This window comes from Grammomys surdaster, unplaced genomic scaffold (assembly GCF_004785775.1).
Source record: "Grammomys surdaster isolate TR1022 unplaced genomic scaffold, NIH_TR_1.0 62, whole genome shotgun sequence".
Lineage (NCBI taxonomy): Eukaryota > Metazoa > Chordata > Mammalia > Rodentia > Muridae > Grammomys > Grammomys surdaster.
In genome coordinates, this window is record NW_021604564.1 from 14,301,178 (window position 1) to 14,320,071 (window position 18,894).

Genomic DNA, 18,894 nt, shown 5'->3' on the forward strand with positions numbered 1-18,894 from the left:
TTTGGTAAATATTTAAAGCATTACTTAATACTGAAACATGATTTGTCAGTAAATTCTATTCCGGGGGCAGAGGCAGGAGGAGCTCTGTGAGTTTGAGGCCAGTCTGGCTTCTGTAGAGTTCTAGGCTAGTCAGGGCTATATAGTGAGGCTCTGAGCACCACAGATTAAATGTTATAACTTCAAGTGCAGTCAATCTTCATTATTTTTGGATTCTAAGTTCTGGGAATACATATTTGAGAACTTGTCTAAATGCCTGCAGTACTTTTATGGCCAAGTGTTAAGCGGCAGAACCGGATTGCCCACAGTACACACCTTGGCAGTGCTTGGACAAGGCTGTCTTCTAGATCTTTTACTGCTTTTTTGCTGTTTAATGTCTGTTTTTCACATTTGTGCTTTTTTTGTTTGTGATTTTGTTTAAAATGGTCACTAAAGGTAGAGTTAAAATGCCATCTCATGTTCCTCAAGGGCACAAATGCAATGATTTGACTCATGGAGAAAATAGGTACTAGAAATCTTCATTCAGGCAGAAGTTAATATTCTATTGGTTATGAGTCAATGTTAAGGAATCAGTAACCTATTAACATGTCTTTTAAATAGAGACAGCTAAAACTAGTTTACATATTAGTTGATTAAATGTTGATAATAGAGGCTTGTAGAAACTTTATCTGATACTTCCCTTAGACGTGGTGGTTTGGGATTTGTTACTCCAGCGTTCCAGAGACTTCACAGAATATAATCACAATGAAAACCAACTGTATATACTGGTTTTCAATTTCTAGAAGTTTTGAAAAAGAAAACTTACAAATAACATGATTTTTCTAGGTAGAATCTAATTAGTATTCGTGATTAAAAAACCAAAAAGAGAAAACACCAAAATTCATCACTACTGATATTTCAATGTAATATATTAAAATTTATTATTTTCTGGCTAGTATTCATTGAAATTATCAATTAACATTCTCTAGAAGGCCTTATAATTTAAGAACTAAAGAATTCTGTAGGAGGGAAAAGAAAAAGCACCCGATTTAACATGTTAATTTTGAGAAGTTCACATATGCACTATTCTTCCATCTGGACTCAGTCCCTTGCTTAGTTCAATCTTGCGTAGGCCAATGTACACGCGCTCCATAGGAAATCCTGTATCACCCAAAGCTTTGTGCTTCTACTTACAGCAGCAGAGGAAATCATTTTTTAAGAGTCACCACTCTATTGGCTATTGTAAACAATTCTCCATGCTTGAACACAAGGACATTTAGTTAGCCAACAAAGACTTCTGAAGACGACAGAGAAAGCATTTTGATTTTTAAACTTAAAGTGTTCAACCTTGAGCCATACAATAGAAATTAAACTGAAATTTCTAGTTCATACCTAACTACAGTAAGAATACTCTCCCCAAAGATCAGCAAATATTTATGAAAGTTTTACTAGCATTCTGTAGAAATTCACGCATATCAGTAAGTGGACTTTGTAGCTAGCGTTCTTCACTTTTTAAACTAGACACAGGACATATGTTATAAAGAAATTGCAGATAAATATTGAGTGCCTGGGTACTATACTAGTAAGGGTTAAGCAAGCAATTTTGTTGTTATAAAACTTTCTTGTTTCATTTTCATACCCCCAATAGGTATTAATCTACCAGTGACTAACAAGTTCATATGCTATAATCATTCTCTTCCTTATTGTGGACATGAGGCAGCAGGGTTCTGCAAATGTGAAGGAAGAATACCCAGGCACTGCAATCAATGCACAGTACTTTGAGGACAAGACTGCACCTACAATTCCATCCACACAGGGAGACTAAAGAAACAATCAAGCTGTATGTCATAAGCTGTCAATATACAATGGGTTTTCTCATAATTAAAGGTCATCTTTAGTCAAACACAAAAGAGAAACAGTCTAAAGGAAGATAAAGACCTACATATTCCATCACCTACTAACTACAAAGCAAAACCTATGACTGAAGGAAAATCATTTAATGCTCACTATTGGTGTAAAATGTGGTCCAAGGATTTTCAAAAAAGGTCTGTAACGAAGGCGTGTAAAAAATAAAATGGCCAAACTAGTTTGAAGCAATTAGAGTCCAATGGTTTGCTATGTTTTCTTTTATATCCTTTATTTTTAATTGGTATTTTAGAACAGCAAATTGTCTTTCACAGCAGTGCCTCCTTGTCTGGTAACACAGTCCCCACTTATAAATGTAAAGATTTAAAATAAGTCAAAATGAACATTAAGGCGTACAAACAGCTACTTTAAGTCTGTTCTTACTTAATAAGGATAATTTTTACTCATATTAAAATACATGGAATGTTGGCACACAATTGAAGCTGCTGTAGAAAGATCAGATGTTCTGTGGGTTACTGAAACTCTCTAGAAACATACCTTACATGGTTTTCATTTTACAAATTTAAGTGTTGAGAAATGTCTAAATAATAAGTAACAATTAAAATAAAATGTTTTATTTGTAAATTATGTACAGAATACATTTTATGTTATGACAAGGAGATGGGGAGGAAGGAAGAGCCTCCCTGTCCAGTCAGAGCTCCTCACTTCTCTGGAGATGACCACCTTTCTCTGGATTGAACGTACAAGTCAGTTGGGATTTCCTATGCTGGAAAAGGAGAATCTGTAGCTGAATTAAAAGGATTGCTGCACTGTTACTAGCTGGTTTGTTTCCACAAAATGCTCTTGATCCCTGCTAACTCAAAAACCTTAAAAAAAAAAGGAATTTTCTGGTATAATTTTATGGAAAAACAAAAACAAAAACAAAAAAACCCCCGAAAAGAACATAACTAGCAAGAACAATGAGTTTAAGCATTTCATCCTAAAGAAACTGCGAAATGGCTATATACTTATGCATAATCTGAAATGCTGCAGTTTCTTTAGCAATTTCCATTAGTCTAACAGTAAAAAGCCATACAACTATCAAAAATGCCCTTAATCTAAGTGTCATTGTGGACAATGTACCTCTGATAACTATCAAAATGAGGCCTACTTACTGTAAAATTATCAGATGGATAAAACTTATTAATGGCTTTAGACTGTACCAATAATAGTACCAATGTTCTACAAAACAAAAGGCTGACTGCAACTGAATGTCAAATACATTTCAGAAAATGGATTTAACGAATGCTACAAATGCCATCTGTACATCATGATGATCGGCCAACACCGAAAACCCAACCTGCTGTACTTATTCAGTCCCCAAACTAATCAGATTATGATTTCTCATGTGCAGATTTAGGCATTTCCCCATCTTTGTCGTCATCTTCCTCATCACAATCCCCATCTGTCTGCTGTTCCAGTTCCTCTTTTGTGATCATTTCAAAATCATTCCCATTCCCACTACTGTGTTGGGAGCGGTCATCTTCCCGCCTGTCACTGTCTGTATCTGAGTGGCGCTCTCCACCGGAGCCTTCTGGTCCATGGTCTCCTGCAGCTCCTTTCCCTTCTTCGTCCTCCTTTTTCTCACTGTCTGACTTTTCCTCACTGTCGGACTTCTGCTGCTTTTTAGTTTCAGATTTCTCATCCTTCTTTAAGTCTGCTTTTGGTCCTTTGTACTCATGTGTGTACAGGGGCCTGAAGGAGTCAATGAATCCCACGTCAGCAGTCAGGTTTGGCAGGAACCAGAAGTGGTGCCTTCCTCCAGTTATCAGCCAGATGATGAGGAACAGGATGCATCGAGCTGAGGGGAACAAAGTTTCTCTTGAATAAATGAAATTAAGCCTTGAAGCAACTACAGGGAAAATTTGTAAGAAACTGAGACAATATTTAGCTTTGTTGCCATATTTTATGCACCATAAAGACAAACACTTAAGATCAGACTCGCTTATCATCTGACAGTATTTTAAGAGCTGCTCTAAACTTAGAAACACAAATGTTATGATACCACTCTCAAAAAGGTCCTTTTTTTTTAGTCATGGACACACACTGAGGACTTGTGCATTTGGTGAAGTTGGGCTTTAGTAAAGACAGGAGTCAGGTGCAAGTTGAAGCATCGAGACATCACAGTGTAAGAAAAGAACATGTGAGTAAGGACCATGAATGATAGTGAAGAAAGCAGTCAGCGGGGAAGCAGAATGCCATGCAGCCTCAATCCCTAGTCCTTATGTCTTGTCCTGATTTTAGAAAAACACTACATTCAACATATAGTATAAATGTAAACAGACTGCTGAAGAAGTGCATATACTGAAACATATCTATCATTATTTCTGATTTTAAAATAAATCCAAAAAACTCAGTGGGCCCTTAAATGTATTCTGGATATGAAGCATATGCTAACTTGAATATGGAATAAAGAATCCATATTCAAGCTTTGAAAAAAGAATCCAGGCATTAAAAAACTATCATCAAATTCTTGTTTTATTAATTACCAGCTTATTTACCAACTGCGTCAACATTAAGAAAAAATTTATGTACCTTAAATATAAGCTAGGTACAGTGGTGAATTACAGCGGTGCTGTAATCCTAGCACCTGGGGCAAGGTCTGAGCTACCTGCCAAGACTCTGTCTCTGAAAACTAAAAGGAATAAAAACTAAACAAACTCCAGGAAACCACATAATGCAAGCACAGCCAAGACTGCTCAAACACATGGTTTATGAGGTAACTTGTGTTTTTGTTGGTGCTTGGGCTGGAATCTAGAGCAGCCTATCAACTAGGCAACATAAAACTATATCCTCAACCTTTTAAACTTTGAGACAGGCTAAACTGTTCAGAAAAGCCTATGACTTGCTGTGTAATCCAAGCTGGCCTCAAACTCTCCATCCTCCTGCCTCAGCTTTTCAAATAGGTGGGATCATAAGTGTTTGTAATCATACTTGGCTGAGATTACTCTTACTATATTATTACAAACCTTAGAATTTCAAATGGTTTTCCATTAATTTACCAATTAAGTATGTATTAGAGGTCCGTCCTTCTTCCCTCCCTCCCTCCCTTTTTTTTTTTTTTCCCCTTTTGGAGACATGGTTTCTCTGTGTAGCCCTGGCTATTTTGGAACTTGCTCTGTAGACCAAAATGGCCCTGAACTCAGATCTGCCTGCCTCTCTCCCTTGAGTGATGCGACTAAAGGCATGTGCCCTGATACCTGGATTTATTAAGGTCACAATGACTACAAATGTTCTAGGGTAACTGGTTTTGTTTTGTTCTGTTTTCTTTAAAATTATGTATAACTATTTCAAAAAAGCTTACAAAATAGCAGATCCACGGTTTTCTCATTATTGTGGTTTGGATAAATCAAAGGACATGGTTTTTATACAAGGCTTGATTTATAAAACAGTAATCTTACTTATAAAGTAGTATTTTTATTTTCATGAGAATAAAAATATATCACACAACAGAAAAGAGTCGTTTGTGAAACAAACAAACAAACAAACAAACATGTTTGAAGCAATTAACTTACAAGAAAATCCCACTGATAAAGCAACAAAACTTTTCCTCCAAATATAATCACGATGCTGTAGTTCATTCACAAAGTTGTAAGACAGGTGGAATGTTTTATCAGAGCCAAGAAAAAAGCACTTTTGAAAGAAGGTAAGTAAACTGAATTTCTTACCACATTTGTAAACTGGGCATAACAGAATTTTCAAGTGCCACAGTTTTTCTCTATATGGCAATAAAGGGATGAACCACAGAAAAACTGTATGTACTATTCCTACCATTCTTATAGTAAAAGCTCTGTGTTTTAGAAAAATGCCACATCGTAAGTGGTGATATTAATCATGCACATTGAAAAACACTAAAAAGATTTTTGAACAATTCTACACCACAGAATGAGTAAGTGGGCTATAGACAGAAGCTATTTGAAAGAAAAATTTGAAGGGTGGAATGCAGCTCAGTTGGTGGAGTGCTTCACTAGCAAGCAGGAGGAGGCTGGGTTTAATTTCCACCACTACATAAAACCAGGCATGAAGATGCATGCCTGTAATGCTAGCTCTTGGGACACAGGAACAGGAGGTCATAAATTCAAGGTCATCCTTTGCTATATTGCAATACTGATGAGAACTGAGTTATAGGAGACCCTGTCTTAAAATATTGTCTGTGTGTATGTGTGTGAATGTATACATACATACATACACACACACATACATACATATATACTATACACACACACACATATACATATACACACACACACACACACATTATATATATTTGTAGTTACATGTGGTGTTTGCTTCTTCTCTTAATTTGCAAGATTATCTGATCCATAACTAAAGAAAATATTTTTAAAGGTCAAAACAATCTAACATAAATCATAGTGCTACTGGTTTAATTAAAATATAGCAACTAGAATAATTCTGTTCAGCAGAGCTAATACTTTGCTGAAAAACTTCAAGAAACTTGTGTAAGTTTCACTAGTGTGACAGCCAGGTGGCATCAATCTTACAGCATCTACTGTTGATCTAGGAATTACATTGGCACTAGTTACCTGTTTAATAGATTGGCTATTATTTCTTGGCCTACAATTGTGCTCTGCTTTCTGCAGCAGCAGCAAAAACATTTTCCTCAAGGTGACTAAGCTAGAGTAAGGAAAAAAATCAAAGTTAGGTGAAAAAGGCTCATTTGAAATGGGAGGCCTAAAATCATCCATAGGCCTAAAATCAGCAATAGGCCTGTCATACATGTATACTAACACCAAGTCTTGGGTCTCAGTGGAAAAACATTGACAGATGGCTATAAGCTAATGTAAACAGGCAGCTTTTGTGGAAATTTACAAGCCTGAGTAGTCATAGACCTTGTAAATAGGTAGCCTGGGCAGACAATACCAACTTAGATAAGGACAAGCGAGTCATAGGCAGAGTCATAGTGACTTGTCCCCTGAACCTTCACCCAGCTGATACCCGGTTCTGATGATATCTGTATTCCTCCTGATCACCCACACTTCAGTGTCATTCCCTTCCCCACATCCTGCCTTTCTGTGTTTATAACCCCTGTGTGAATGAATTACGATTTGAGAAAAAATAAATTAAAAAAAAATTGAGAAATAAAAAAAAGAAAAAAAAATGAAATGGGAGGCCTGTTACCATAGCAGAGTAAAAAATAGTGGATGAATTCTTGGGTTCATGTGAGTGGGGGCACCAACTCAGGATACTCTGGTGACCAGGGGAAGGTAAGAATAAAGAAACTATTTAGGGCTACACAAATAAAATAAATATTACTTTTATACAAATAAAAATTAATTAGCCATCAAAGAATAATATGCATCCAGGTTAGTTAATGTTGGCCAAGTTCTGTTTTCTAACAACAGAACCTATATCAATACTGTGGGTGACTTAATTTTTTCTATAAAGCAGTACTACTCATGGTTGGGAGTGGTGGCACATGATTTTAATTCTTACACTCGGAAAGGCAAAGGTAGGTGGATCTCTAAGTTTGAGGCCAGCCTGGTCTATATAGAGAATAGTAGGTCAGCTAGGGCTATGCATTGAGACCCTGTCTCGAACAAAGGTCTGAAACATCTCAATAATTATGAATGTTAAGAACATTCACTTTGTTTTCCTATTTGGTGTTTAGTTATTTAACTCCTTCATTCATCCAGAACTCATTTTGGTACCCAAGTGAAAAGTTGTTATGTGTCCCTAAAGTGGAAACAAATTGTTTAGAACCACTTAACTGACTATATGAATAGAATTTATATATTTAATACAAGTTACATTTATTTTACTTCAAATATCTAATAATGAGTCACCACTGCAAAAATAAACGTTCATTATAGCTAATTTAAAAACACATCTACATGCAGATTAAAATATAGTAATATATTATATATATCAAAATAACTAAGAGTAAATTTCAAATGGCTCACCATAAAGAAAGATAGCTAAACAAGGCAATGAATATTTTAATGATTTAATCATTCATATATATAATTGAATTAATACTTTATACTACACAGAATTATATTAATCAAATGTAGTATTAATAAAACATGAAAGTTTGGTAAGACATAGCAAATCCCAGATCAGAGCCAATGTAATCAGGTCTGAACACTGAGATTTGTCTGAGGAGGATGACACACTTCTTGACTTGTATGTATTACTTCTGCTGTTCAGCTACACTGGAGCTCCAGGTTAAAGTTTAAGCGCTAATACCTACCTTATACCAAGATCAGTATTACTAATAACACTTACCGATAGCAAGGAGAAGAATGCTGGCTACAAAACAGCCTGCGCCCACACTGAGGTAATAAACACCCACTCTCATTTCTGCTGGCCAGAGAGGGAAGAGGGTGGCTGCTATCACGGCAATCACTGGAGTAAGAAAGAAAGTTACAGAGTAACTTTTAGAATAAATACTTTAATGACTTCATTACAATCAACAGTGAACATATTCTTGAAAATGGGGACTGATAAATATTGGAGTCAAAAAAGTAACATTTGTATAATAATAATGAATTATTGGCAATTTCATGTTATTTAACATAACATTTTATACTGTTCTTAGACTAGGTTAGCATTTTTAAATCTAAATTACATTCAATTACAAAAAATACTGTCTAGAAATTAAAACTATTCCTTAAGTGAGCAACTACTATCATTTTGAAGCTACTGTTTTTTTTCACATTAGGAATAGGGAAAATTAAATAAAAACAATCAAAGGACACTCTACCTCCCACTCCAGGGAAATCAGATTCACAAAGCTTTTTTTTTTTATTTTTTATTTTTTAAAAAAAGTGGTTAGGGAAACTATATATAAACACCTCAAGAGTTTGTTTGGTTTTGTTTGTTTGTTTGTTTTGCAATTATGGTAGGGCCTCTTGGAAAACTGTTAAGAAATGAGAAGCCTGATTATTAAGTCTTTATCATTAAGAACAGATTCAGATTCTTGCTCTAGCATGTGTAAGCTAGGTAACCCTTCCAAAGCTAACTTACCCTATATTTGATAAATACCTGTTCTTACTGGAGTGGGGCATGAGAAGGCTTTTATGACAAAGTAACTACCACGCTGTAAGCAATCCACAGCATTAGCTTTTTGAGTTTAACTAAGTTTCAACTCTTATTGTAAGTTTTTCTAAATGGGATCCCAAAATATCTTATTGACCAATTGTATTTTAGATAGTATGGTTTTGCTATTTATTCAAATATTCTTTCCCATCCATTTTTGCCTGCAAAACTACACACACACACACACACACACACACACACACACACACACACACACAGTTTGATAATATAAACAGTGAGTCAAAGGTTATAGTGAAGATGAAATCACTGAGCTTTTGTTCCACTGTTCAGTGATAAACACTATTAAGCTTATTCTATTCCCAGAGACTGCTCATGTACAATAAAAAATTAGTTACAAACACCTATTTCTAACTCAAGGAACTTATGTAACTCTCCCTCTTTGGTGGTTTTCTTTTTTCCTCTCTTGAAAGCTGCATGCTATTCTCTTATACTGACATTATTCACTCTTCTCCTGAGGAAAGTGAACTCCTTTGTTTTACATGATAAGAGACATTCCTCCCACAAGTATACTGGCACATCCATGTACATCATATGACTGGGATTATGTAACAGAGTGAGTTCTAGGCTGGGGATGGAGCTCAGTGGTGAACTGCTTGCCTAGCAGGTGTAAGACCCTGGGTTGGATCCCAGACACTAACAATAAACAAAAACTAACAACACTGAAAGAGCCATAACAATGAATTCATTTCAATGGAATTGGTAGGCCAAAAGATACAGGCTTTTAAAATTTGAACGTTACTTTGCTCAACTGTGTGCATGAAAAGGAATATAAAATAAATTCCTACAAGACTTATAGGGTCAATGTGTTTGCATCAACAATTTTAAAGGCATTGCCAAGCTGCCTGGTGTAAAAATAAGGAAAAGGAATGTACCATCATCGATTGTTGGGAGTGTTCCCTCAACCCCAGGACTTTCACTGTAAACGTGTGTAATCTTAATCTTTGTAACTTCACTCTGTATCATGATTCATTCTTAACCAAAATGAATGGTCAGTGTGTTTCTTCTGTAAGTTATGTTTATCTTCTATCAGGTTGTTCTACCATGTTAATCGTAAAAATGTTTTAGCTGTCACAAATAATTTGAGTTTATTATTTATCTTCTAGTTTAATTTTAAAATATCCTCTTAAATAGTTCTTATTTTGTATTAAATTTAAAAATATTTTTTGAGGTCCTGCATTTTGTCCTCTAAAGTTTGGAGTATACTAAAAAGCTACTTATTATATTCTCCTACTTACCAAGAATTAATCCCATGACAAATGTTTTAATGTGAACTGGGTCATAGATCCACACAAATACCTAGAAGAATCAAGAAACCTCAATGCTTAAAAGTTCTAAGGTCACATTAGTAAGAAGTTTACTTCTCTACTGTAGTTCCTCAAACACAGGCTCCATCTCTTAACACACTAAGAACTTTCCCTTTCCAATCAGGACTACTCTCAGTCATTACAAGACCCTTAGTTCCAGCTCTCAGCTTCTGTAAATTACAGTATGTTTCAATTTCCTAGTTTATTTTGAACAAGACCTTTCACTTTTTCTGATTAATTTTATATTTTTCTAATACTTGGGGTTCTGAATAAACCTGTTTTACTGTTTACATTTTCCTTGGGAATCGGATTAAAAAAACATTAGTCTTGCTAGTAACTACTTTAAAAACAAAACAAAAATCAACCCTTTAAATATCCCCTCCTTTTTTTTTTCTGAGACAGAGTTTCTTTGTGTAACAGCCCTGGCTAGCCTTGAACTAAACTCAAACTCGGAGATCTGACTCCCGAGTGCTAGGATTAAAGGTGTATACAACCATAACCAGCTAAAAAACCTGTTTTTAAAAAAGGACACTTTTCAATTTTAATAGTCTGGAGACTTGGTGTTTCTTGTGTGTGCGTGTGCTGTTCATCCCTAGAGCACACTAATGAGAAGGAAAAAAGCACCTATTTTGTACTAAGCTATTATAATTTCAGATTTTTAATAACTCAAATGAAGTCATATTTGATTCTAACTTTTTATAAAACTAGATTAGAAAAGAAGATTTTTTGAAAGTTATTTTATATGATTAGATTTTTCTTGTTTCTTTTTGTAGTGATAGCATCAAATATATTTCTAAGATTTTCTATGAAAAACTGGAGTTCAATTATACTCAGATCTATTATTCTCTAATCTCACCTCATTTCCATCCAGGAAAACTTGATCATCATGTGGCTCAAGTTTGAATTTTTTCTTAGTTTCCTTCTTTTTTGGAGTTCCTGGAGTTTCTTCCTATAAACAGACAAGTGAAAAGAATCAAACACTCAAGACAGCAAAAGCTGTCCTACTCATGAAGTGAAAAGTCTCACCATTTCCAACACTATCAAAGATCTTAAGATCAGTATTTACAAATAATCATGAGCTATCCCACAGGCTGTTAGGACCTCATGATCACAATAAAGATCACGTGTACACGGTGGCTCTATTTTTTCATTTATGTGTATGGACACTGTGCCTGCATTTACATCTGCGTCATGTGCATGCAGTGTTTTAAGAAGGCTGGAAGACATCCCTGGAACTGGAGTTAACAGGCTATGAGCCTCCACATGGGTGCTGGAAACAGAATGTGGGTCCTTGGGTAGAACAGCCTCTGTGCCAGCTCTCCATTCAGGAAAACTTACCTTTTTGGAATCTTCCTTTTCACCATCTTTCTTTTTTTCTTTTTCCTTTTTTGTTTTTTCTTCTTTAATACTTTCTTTCTTGCTCTTTTTATCATCTTCTTTCCCACTTTCAGATTTTCCTTTCTCTTTTTCTTTTTTTATGTCTTTATCATATTTCATTTTCATTACTTTTAGGGCCCGATGAAAAAACTGTTTCTTTAAAAGCCTTGGAGAAAAGTGACAGTTCTCGCATTACAATTCTCATCCATTAAAAAGACACAGACTTCTTAAAAAAGCAAAAATATTGAAACCTAAATAAAGTGAGCAAAGGAAGATATGAACTGGCAACTTATGGAAGAAATTATAATCTGTAAGTCTATGAAAAAATACTCTGAAATATCATAAACATACCAAACAAGGAATCCCACAAAGGAAAAAACAGCTCAATAGCCAGACTATGTAAAGTTGTCAAAACTCTTTATAACTTTTAACTAAAAGATGTTACCGGTTTGAGACTTAACCACATAATTCCTTGTTAGATACATTGATAATAATTAATACTCATCCTCATTTAATGTTAGGCTTCTGTTGGAAGAGTAAACATAATAAAGGGGAAAATAGTTTATTTAAAAAATGTCAACAGAGAAAAATGTGTTGATGCCTGTTTGGTCCTGTTCCTGAGTTTTCAGCTCTTTTAGGGAGGTTATCTCTCTGCAAGTACTTCATCATTCAATCTACTACTGTGAGTGAGAATCAAGTGGGTGATGAATAATTACATTATACTAAGATGACATTTCTGTATATTGATAGGGATGAACAAGAAAAATCTTAAAAATGTGCAATGGATTAGGCATGATGCTGTATTCATGTCAGTAGTCTCTCCTAAATATGTAAAGGCTGTTGCCATTGCATGAAATAGTCTTTCTCCAAAAAGGTGTGAGTTTTCATTTCACTCTTGCGTCAAGTTTTCTCTGAATTACAACCTATCCCGATTAATACACACACACAGCCATTATCCCCTTTCACTTTCTGCTATTTTGTCAAGAGCACTTACCTATGGTCTTACTGTGTTATGTATTGTATGTTTGTGCCTTTCCTAGACTTAGACCACTAACAGATAGATCTCATTCACTTATCTAATGAGTTCAGAAGCTTAGCTGATCCCTTACTAAGCCAATCTCATTGGTTTCTTGTTTGTTTTTGTTTTTTCTTTTCTAACCTTATAATCCTATCCAAGAGACTATTTGGTCCTTACCACTGTTATTTATAAGCCATGTTTTCACATCTCTTGTTCTGGTTTCAGAGTTCCTCGTATTACTCTTCGTTCTCACCTTGGTAGTGGACTATTGAATAAGAAGGGGAATGTTCTTCTATTTCAAAATCTCTTGAAGAATTATTAAAGAAGACATATTCTAATTTTGTTTATATTATCATTTAATACTGAATCAAACATATATCATTTTTGATGGGAAAACAAATTTTATAGTTATTTTATAGATATACACAATGTGTATATCTCAAATAACTTCTCAGATAACAATGTGATTAACTATGATGCAGTAGTACAGTAATGTAGAATTTTTTCTACATCATTAGTTTGTACCTTCAGTTTTCTTAAATTTACTTTGTGGGAAAAAACTGTTCTCAATCATTTAAGAAAAAGTTTTTAAGAAAAAAATATTTCCTCAATAAGCAGCAACAGACTGGCACAGACTGGGGACTGCTGCTTCTGCTGCTCCTCCTGCATGGCTTCCCAGTCAACAAAGCAAACTATGTCACTGCAGCATAACAAAGGCACTTACAGCAAGCCCAAGGTCAACATCAACTTAAATGGAAAGGAACGAAAAGCAATTCCACTACAATCAACAACAAGACAAGGCTGTCCATCCTCTCCACACCTATTCAATACAGTACTTGACATCCTAGCTAGAGCAATAAAAACTGAAGGAGATCAAGGGATAAAGTCAAAGTATCCTTATTTGCAGATGATATATAACAGTAATATGTAAGTGACCCTTCGAATTCCACCAGGGGATTCCTATAGTTAAACACTTTCAGCAAAGTAGCGAGTACAAAATTAACTCATAAAATAAGTAGCCTTCCTATATACAAATGACAAACTGAGAAAGAAATCAGGGAAACATCTTTTACAATAGCCTCAAATAACATAAAATATCTTGGGGTAACTCTAAACAAGCAAATGAAAGGTTTGTGTGATAAAGCCGTTAAGACTGACAAGATTGAAGAAGCTATCAGAAGATGGAAAGACCTCCCGTGCTCATGGATCAGTAGGATTAATATAATAAAGATAGCCATGCTACAAAAGAAATCTATGGATTCAATTTAATCCTGATCAAAGTTCCAATACAATTCAAGATCTTGAAAGGTCAATCAATTTTCAGCTTCATATGGAAACACACTATATACTTACACACACACACACATACACACAAACATACATTATACACACACATATCACACACTACACTACACACACCATACTACCACATGCACACACATATACATCATATCACACCCACACCAGACACCATACCACACACACATCATATCTCTCACACACATATATATCACACACACTACCCCCCCACACACACACGTTAAAAACAATACTGAAAGAATTACTGGTGGTATTACCATCCCCAACCTCAAATTGTATTACCAAACTATAGTAATGAAAACCAGCATAATACTGGCACAAAAACAGACACTTTAGTCAATAGAACCAAACTGAAGACCCAGATAAATCCATATACCTATGGACACCTAGTTTTGATAAAGAAGCCAGAATTTCACCCTGAAAAAAGACAGCATCTTCAACAAATGGTTCTGGTTAAATTGAATGACTGTGTGTAGATATAGCCAAATCAGTCCATATTTATCACCATGCACAACTTAACTCCAAATGAATCACAGACCTCAACATAAGGCCATATACACTAAATCTGATAGAAGAGAAAGTGACAAATAGCCTTGAACTCATCACTGGCAAAGAAGACTTTCTGAACAGAACGTCATTAGCACAGGCACCAAAAACAACAATTAATGAGACCTCGGGGCTGAAGGGGTAACTCAGCAGTTGAGAGCACAGATTAGTCTTCCAGAGGACCTGGGTTCAATTCCCAGCACTCACATAGCCGCTCACAACTGTCTGTAACTCTAATATCTGACACCCTCACACAGAAAAACATGCAGAAAAGATACTAATGCTCATTAAATTATTTTTTTAAAAAATGACTTCATCAAATTGAAAAGCTTTCAGTTCATAAGGCAAAAGAGCACCATCAATTGGACTAAGTGGCAGCCTACAGAATGGGAAAACATTTTTATTAACTCTACATCTAATATATAAAGAACTTAAAAAATGAGACAAGAAAACAACACAATTAAAAAATGAGGTACAGAATTCTCAAAAACAAGAACCCTAAATGGGTGAGAAACACTTAAAAAAATGTTCAACATTGTTTATCACCAGGAAAATGTAAATCAAAACTAGTTTGAGATTTCATCTTATACCAAACATACGGTCAAGATCAATAAAACAAAAACTGGTTCATGTTGGTAAGGATGTGAGGTAAGGAGAACACTACTCCATCGCTGGTGGGAGTACAAACTTCTTCAGCCACTATGGAAATCAATGTGGCAGTCCTTCAAGAAGATGGTAATTGATCTACCTCAAGATCCAGCTATACTACTCTTAGGCCTATACCTAAAGGATGTTTCATCCTACTACAGAGACACTTGCTCAACACGTTCATTGCTGCTCTGTTTATAATATCCAGAAAATTTAAACAACCTAGGTATCTAGTAACAAAAGAATGGATAAGAAAATGTGGAATATTTACACAATAGAATATTACTCAGCTGTTGAAAAAATGAAATCACAAAAATCACAAGAAAATGGAAAAAATGAGAAAAAAATCATCTTGAGTGAGGTATCTCAGATCCAGAAAGACAAGTATGTTGTGTATTTACTTATAAGTGGATATTAGCTGTGAAGTCAATGATGATCAAACTATAGTCTGAGAACCAAAGAGGTTTGGTGAGGAGTACAGGACTTGGGGGGAGAGGGGGACACAGATCAATCTTGTCGGGAAAGGGAAATAGACAGTTATGGAACGGTGGGGTGTCTGGAACTGGAGGATCTAGTTGGGAGTTGTGCTCTCTCTGACTTGCTCTCTTGTTTGGCTGTTTTGTCCTATTCCAATTGGTTCCTTTGTTTCTTTATTATTACTCCTTAAACGCCTGTTTTCTAGTAAGGGACAGAAAGGGGTGGATCTGGATAGGAGGGAAAGTAGGGAAGAACTAGAAGGAGTAGGAGAGGAAAAACTGTAATTAGAATATATGAGAAACAAAAGTATGTAGCTAGTGTCCAATCAAATTAGTGTTTTAAACTTAACTTTAAGTACAAACACTCAATACTACCTTTGCCACTTAAGTAGATAGATGATATTGGGGTAAGTTGATTTTTTTTTTTTTAATCTCTAAAATGGAGTGCCTATGATATACAATTTTTAGGATTAAATGAGAAGCATATACATTGTTAGTGCTTGCCATAAACATATTCAATAAGTGTTAGCTATTTTTGCTATAACAAGATCTTCAATTTATCTAGTTCTGTAAACACAGGCTTCATAAACCATGACATCATTCTGTCTTATAGTGAATAGGATCACTGACCTTCTTAGTGAGTATTTAGAAAAGGTCTAGTTAACTCTATATCTGCCAAAGTGATGTGGATTTACTGGCTTTGAATATGTGGTATGGGATAAACCACTTAAGTACACTGTAACACTTAGCATGATGGTTGTACTTTTAAAAACTTGTCATTGCTACATTTTTAAAAGTTCCAAATATGTCTGACATTCAGTAAATATTAATTAAATCTGAAAAAAAATGAGCTATCAAAAAGAATACACAAATAATTTTTAAACTTTTAAAAAACTATTCAGCATGAATTAAACTCCCATTACAGTGCTAGACTTCAAAATAACATTGGTTACTACGATTTGGTCATGGCTTCAGAGTACATATTCTCATCTGTTAAAAATTACAGCTAGTTATATTAGTTAGAGAAACTTTCAGTAATGGCTTTACAGAGGAAATATTTTAATCAAATTCTGGAACATAAATAACCGACTTCCTAAAAAGCAAGAGGTCCTTTATTCCTAGGAAGACACATAGACACACTGAGATAGGGCCATATTAGTAGTTCTGTGAACATGCCAGCGTGCTATGTGCTTAAGTGGTTTATCCCACACCACATATTTAACTACTGACCTACTGAACTAATACTGGCTGCCTCCGAAAGATTTAGGCTCAGAGATTAAATATCCCTAACAGTAATATTGGCATGTGATACAGACTAACTTTTGCTCCAATAAATCATTAATTTGCTGGAGCAGACAATCTGGCGCAGGGGTAAAGAGTATGGAAGAGACTGCTGCATTTAGAGCTTTAGCCCTTACTTGCCGTATGACCTCGGCTAAGGTTTTACATTTTACCGTGTCCCAGGTCCTGCATCTATAGTATCCCTTTACTTTTTATAGCATACACACATCCTGAAGCAGAGAGGGAAGTTTATAGTTTAAAATTCTCATCAAATTACTGTACAAGACAGTGAATATAACCCGTATCATTGTTAGTTTAGCCCTGCTCCCAAAATAAAACTTGTTTCTGAAATGTTCATTAGTCATCTCTAGTCATCCAGCAACTAAGATTTCTAAGTATTCGATAATTATTTTTAACAAGTTTTTAAAGAGGGTTCTCAGATGAATAATGCTTGTTTTCTTTTTTAAAGACAGCATCTCAAGCAGTCCAGGTTGGCCTCCAACTCACTTGTAGCAAGAATAACCCTCAATTCTTCATCTTTCTGCCTCCATCTTTCCAATGGGGGATTATAAGCATTGGCCACTAAACCTGGTAAATGGCAGATTAACACTTAAAGTGTTATTAAGCACAGTTATCATTAAATGCTATATATGCCTCCTGAACAAACATCTAATTTAAAATCCCAACTACTCACATTTTAAACTTCAGTACTATCAAAGCAAAATCTAGCTAATACAGATTAATAAGTATGCTCTTTATGTATTAAACAAAAGGGGAAAGCAATTTGGTTTGGTTGTTTTAGTTATAGATTCATGACCAAAAGTTTCTTTACAAAGGAAAAAGTATCTAAATGAAAGTGTGTATGTACTTTATCTTGAAATCTTCCAGACTACAAAGACAGTGTAGCTATTTTGATTTTGAAAGGAATACTTTATTAGTAATCATTGAAAACAGCAAGTAATTGGGCCCCAGCATAGAGTAGGTCGCAGGCGGCAGCTCCGTACCCAACCCCAGAAAACCGAGAGAAACAGGGACTCCCAGGAGCTTGAACTCACGCAGCATCCCAGGTAAGGAAAAAGCAGCACTCACCCCAAACAGGGAGCAACCGGGACCCACTGGGACCCAGGAATTCGCTCCTGGCCCGGGGCGGGCTCCATCCGGTCTGGGCCCGAGCACTTGCGAATCCCGGGAGGCAGCTCTGCACCCAATCTCGCAGAATGCAGAGGAAGCGGGGCTCGCAGGACCTCTGTGCCAAGCAGGGTCTTGGGCTAGGAGGTGGCAGTGCTTGCCCCTAAACAGGGAGCGGCTAGGACCCACTGGGACCCAGGAGTTCACTCCAGGCCCGGAGTGTGGGTTCCTTCCGGTCTGTGCCGGAGCAGATCCCGAGAGTCAGCTTTGCACCCAATCTCGCAGAATCCAGAGGAAGCGGGGCTCGCCGGACCTCTGTGCCAAGCAGTTTCTTAGGCTAGGAGGTGGCAGTGCTCGCCCCCAATCAGGGAGCAACTGGGACCCACTGGGACCCACTGGGACCCACTGGGACCCAGGAATCCGCTCCTGACCCAGAGCCCCGGCCCCTTCCGGTTTCCACCTGAGCACCAAGCACATCTTGGGCCTCAGCTCTAACTCAAGCAGCAAAACCCATCCCAAACAGTTCTGACACAACCTAGATAATAGGAAAGACAGGCCCCAGTCAGAGACAGCACTGACAGCACAAAGGTGATCCAGATGGCGAAAGGCAAGCGCAAGAACACAAGCACCAGCAACCCAAGGTACTTGCCATTATCAGAACCTAGTTCTCCCACATTAGAAAGTCCTGAACTCCCCATATCACCAGGAAAACAAGAACCAGATCTAAAATCACTTCTAATGATGATGCTAGAGGACTACAAGAAGGAAGTAAATAACACTATCAAAAAACTTGAGGAGAACACAGGAAAACAGGATGAAGTCCTTAAAGAAACAC

The 18,894-nt window shown here is 36.2% G+C and overlaps 1 protein-coding gene across 2 annotated transcripts in view; it reads right to left on the bottom strand.

Annotated features, from left to right (window-relative positions):
* Positions 1-2,087: 2,087 nt before the first annotated feature.
* Sec62 (SEC62 homolog, preprotein translocation factor) overlaps positions 2,088-18,894 on the bottom strand; it is a 32,193-nt gene continuing 15,386 nt past the window's right edge. The window contains exons 4-9 of one of the 2 annotated variants that reach the window (XM_028763680.1): positions 11,604-11,808; positions 11,122-11,214; positions 10,197-10,257; positions 8,128-8,247; positions 3,234-3,682; positions 2,088-2,608 (exon numbers count right to left, since the gene is read on the bottom strand). In XM_028763680.1, the coding sequence (XP_028619513.1) occupies positions 2,534-2,608; positions 3,234-3,682; positions 8,128-8,247; positions 10,197-10,257; positions 11,122-11,214; positions 11,604-11,808 (1,003 nt within the window). In that variant the 3' untranslated portion in view covers positions 2,088-2,533. Of the gene's footprint in view, positions 3,683-8,127; positions 8,248-10,196; positions 10,258-11,121; positions 11,215-11,603; positions 11,809-18,894 lie in introns of both variants that reach the window. The other variant, XM_028763679.1, reaches the window with a different exon arrangement.